Source organism: Pundamilia nyererei, unplaced genomic scaffold (assembly GCF_000239375.1).
Source record: "Pundamilia nyererei isolate P.nyererei 1_Seehausen unplaced genomic scaffold, PunNye1.0 scaffold01532, whole genome shotgun sequence".
Classification (NCBI taxonomy): domain Eukaryota; kingdom Metazoa; phylum Chordata; class Actinopteri; order Cichliformes; family Cichlidae; genus Pundamilia; species Pundamilia nyererei.
This window is the reverse complement of record NW_005188933.1, coordinates 6,368-10,410: the sequence shown is the minus strand read 5'-3', so window position 1 is coordinate 10,410 and position 4,043 is coordinate 6,368. Positions and strand designations below refer to the sequence as shown.

Sequence of the window (4,043 nt, the reverse complement as noted above, 5' to 3'; positions counted from 1 at the left end):
TTTAGTCTATTAGTATTCTGTGGTTTTGGTTACCTTGGGTGTTTGTATTCTTTTGTTCATGTTCCTATGTTCTGTGTCCCCCAGTCTGTGTTAAGTTGGTGTGTTATGTCATTGCGTGTATGTGTTTCCTGTTTTATTGTGAAGGTCTGCGTCTTATGTGAGTGTTTTCAGTTTGCCTCCCTAGTCTCGTCATGATAATCACTCCCAGCTGTGTTCTCCACCTGCGTGTAATCTCCCTGTGTTCTCTGGGTGTATTTAAGTTGTGTCTTCTGTCATGGTAGTTGCTGGTTCGTCTGCGTTATTTTCCTCGCCGCCATTCTGTGTTTATTCCTCCAGCTTCCTGGTCATTCTCCCTGCAAGGTACCCTCGTTAGTGTTCTGGTTTCGTGTTTAGTTTAGTTTTCCCAGTTTAGAGTTATTACCGTTCTGTTTCTCGCCACCCCTTTTGTTGTTCTTATCCGGTTGTAAATAAAGCTCATCCTCCACTTAAGCAGTCTGCATTTTGGGTCCTATTTCATATTCCACACGGCTTGCCCCGGCAAACCGTGACATTTCTACCATTTTCCATTCTTTAGTAATCAGCTGTAGAAGAGAGGTGGGTTCCACCAAAAATGCCTGTTTTGACCAAAAAAAGGGAGAAAATAAGCTTTTTGTGAAAAATACCTTTCAAGCAGAAAAGTGCCTTTGACACTAATATTTCTTGCTTTGTGACACCTCTAACATATAAAATAGTTTTTCACTTCTATAAAACAGAAATAACACTGAGAAAGGTTATGTTTTATCAAAACAATTTATTTACAAATATATGAAAAAATAAAATGTACATAGTGAAACATTTATTCACAATGAATAATTCACTTTTGTGTGGTAATCATTATAACACTTTCCGGGATGCAAGGGCACACAACAAGACTTGCACCACATTTTTGTCTCACTGCGCAATCCCTTACGTGCGCAAACCCTGCACCTCCTTGCAGGTCTACTTTTACTGCTGATGGGCTTCAGTTTTTCAAGTTGGTGCCTGCCTAGGTCACCGTCTAGCCTGCTATCAGGGTCGGTGTTGTAAGGTGCCCTTGGGGTTTTTCTGCCTTTCCAGTCACCTTCCCCTTCAAATCCCACACCTGCCCCCTCCCCTAGAAGGTTGTATTCTAGCCCCTCCCATTGAAAAACGTAATTGACGTCTATAGACGTCAATGGCAGTCAACGTAAGTTTTTCAATTGACGTCTATAGACGTCAATGGCAGTGAATGAGTTAAAAAGAGGCCTGTGTTGAGCTGGAAGGCTCAGGTTGATCAGGGTCAACTGGCCTCCTATACCACCGGAGTGAAGGTGTAATTTGGCAAGCCTTGGATTGCTTTGGAGCGCTTTGAGTGCTCAGAGTAGAAAACCACCATATAGGAACCAGTCCATCTGCCATTCGCAGATATGGGCAGAGAAGCTGCCTCTGGCTAGGAGACGTGGCCGTCTTGAAACAAGTATTTATAATCTTGATGGCCGAATTACATGAAAACTTGTTTTAAACAGGTGAGAGGGAATGATGTCAAACAGATGGCACCTCCAACAACTTGCCTCACACATTATTGGATCTGAGCATCCTTAGAAAGTAAAGTCTGCTCATCCTCATCTTGTACAGCGTCTTGTACACTGTTGGTTCCTCCAGTCAGGTGAAGTACCTGTAGCCGCCCCCATTTTCCAACTCTTCACCCGCCATGTTGATGGGCCTAGTTGCAGTGTTTTTTTCCTCCGAAAGTCAGCCAACATGTCATTTGTGTTGCTGAAATTCAGAAGGAGGTGATTTCTTCTTTCTTCTTAATACATCCAACCACTGCAGTGTCATAAGAGAACTTCTGCAGGTGGCATGTTTCAGTCTTGTAATGGAAATTTGAGGTGGACAGGAATGGAGACAGGACTGTCCCCTGTGGTGCCCTAGTATTACTAACCACCACATCAAACAGTGGTACAAATTAAGGGCTCTCTGACAGATAGTCAGCAATCCAGGAGACAATAGAAGTGGTGAGGCCCATCCTGAGCAGCTTATTATTTAGCAGAAGTGGGTGGATGGTATTAAAGGCACTGGAAAAAAAAACATGGTTCTAAAAATGCCACCAGTACCATCCTGTTAAGAGTGAGCATGCTGAAAGAGGTAGATAATCACCTCCACAAGAGGGTGGTACGCAAACTGAAAGGGGTCAGGGGATGTTTCACCTGCAAGATATGATGGGCAAGAACCACTCTCTAGCACCTTCATGACATGTGACATCAAGGCATCTGGTCTGAAGTCATTAAGGCCAGAAGGAATGGCTTTCTTCGGTACCAGTACTAAACATAATGTCTTCCATAGTATAATGTCTTCACCTTTTACAGCAACAAACTTAGGTTGAAGAGATACTGCAGGGGGCAGATGGTTGGGCATCACAGGACTTCAGGACCCTGGAATTGATGCAGCCAAGGGCCTGGAGCTTTAATTTTAAACCCCTTTTCCATTAGTACCTACTCGGATCGACTTGCCACGGTTCGCCACAGTTTTCAGGGTTTTCCATTAGGTGATACTGTAATAATACCTGGTACCAGATACTAAAATAGTATGTGCTCAGAAGGGGTTCTAAAGCAATCTGAAGAGGTACTAAAATGCATGGCACCAATTGGCCGGTCAGTGGCATCACTCAATGAGTTATGAGAGCGTCTTATTCGCCAAAATCAAAACTGCTATTTTTTAAACCCGGCATCAAGGGAGATGGCATAAAGGGGGCAAATACTCTTTCACAGCACTGCATGCTTGCCCGTATGGTGCTTTTGCCTATGGCCATTTGGGACCCTTGTGCTCCTGAATACATCTGTTATACAAATGTCAGAGGATGTGATGTCACTTTGTCATCCAGTTAATGAGGGCGAGAAACAGTGAGCATTAACCGGCCCTAACCTTCTCTCTTTCTCCCAGTATGGACAGAGATGGGACTATGACTATTGACTGGAATGAATGGCGTGATCACTTCCTGTTCAACCCTTTGCACAACATGGAGGAAATTGTCCACCACTGGAAGCACTCCCATGTAGGAGTGTTTTTTTTTGTTTTGTTTTTCACTTTTAAATGTTATAAATGATTATAAATGATTAATAAATGTTAACATCCTGACAGTATTTATATTGTCATGCTAATGGGTTATTAGGATGAAAATATTTGGTAGTATTTGGCAAAACATAATCAAGTTGAACTGTGAACTACACTGTTTTCATTCATACCTCATATAGATGTAGATTATGTAACAGTTAGCATGTGTTGGCAAGATGCAGTGGCGAAGAACGAGCAAACACAAACACAGTTTCTATCTTTCTAATGTTGTTTTAGATGTTTGACATCGGGGAACACCTGACAGTGCCTGATGAGTTTTCAGAGCGGGAGCGGCAATCAGGTTTGGTATGGAGGCAGCTGGTTGCTGGAGCCATGGCAGGGGCAGTGTCCCGGACAGGAACTGCTCCACTGGACCGTCTCAAGGTCTTCCTGCAAGTGGGTATTCACATTGTCCTGCCACTGATACACACATTTAGTTTACTATATAATGACCTGAAAAGAGCCAGAGACATTAGTCGACTTAATGCTCTGTGTAATTTCCAGTGATTGTTGTTATTGCTACACCCAGTCCTTAACGGACACATATTGTGAAACTCCACCTCTGTGAAGAGGTTTTTTTCCAAAGTATGAGTTTTGAACATTTGAAGCCTTCTTATAGCCTCTTCAGCAACAAGATTACCTTCCAGCTTTACAGCAATTACTTCCCCGTCTTTGTATGTGCATTCTGAGTAGATGCTTCCATGTGGTTGTTCACACAAAACTAAAACAAAGACAGATGCCAACAGGTAAGAAGGAAGAAAAACATTAATAAACATTGAGAAAAAACCACTAGATCAGGGCTGCCCAATCCCAGTCCTCGAGAGCTACTATCCTGCAGCTTTTACATGCATCCCTACTCCAACACAGCTGAATCAAATGGTTTGATTACCTCTTCAGCATGCCATCATGTTTGGCAAAGGCCTGATAACAAGCCA

General features: G+C 42.9%; 1 protein-coding gene across 1 annotated transcript; it reads left to right on the top strand.

Moving 5' to 3' along the window:
• Positions 1-2,805: 2,805 nt before the first annotated feature.
• Positions 2,806-3,504, top strand: LOC102195777 (calcium-binding mitochondrial carrier protein SCaMC-3-like; the record flags this gene model as incomplete). Its single annotated transcript, XM_005755453.2, has 2 exons — positions 2,806-3,049; positions 3,346-3,504. Coding segments are annotated over exons 1-2 (270 nt in total), but the record flags the coding sequence as incomplete, so codon positions are not given.
• Positions 3,505-4,043: the final 539 nt, after the last annotated feature.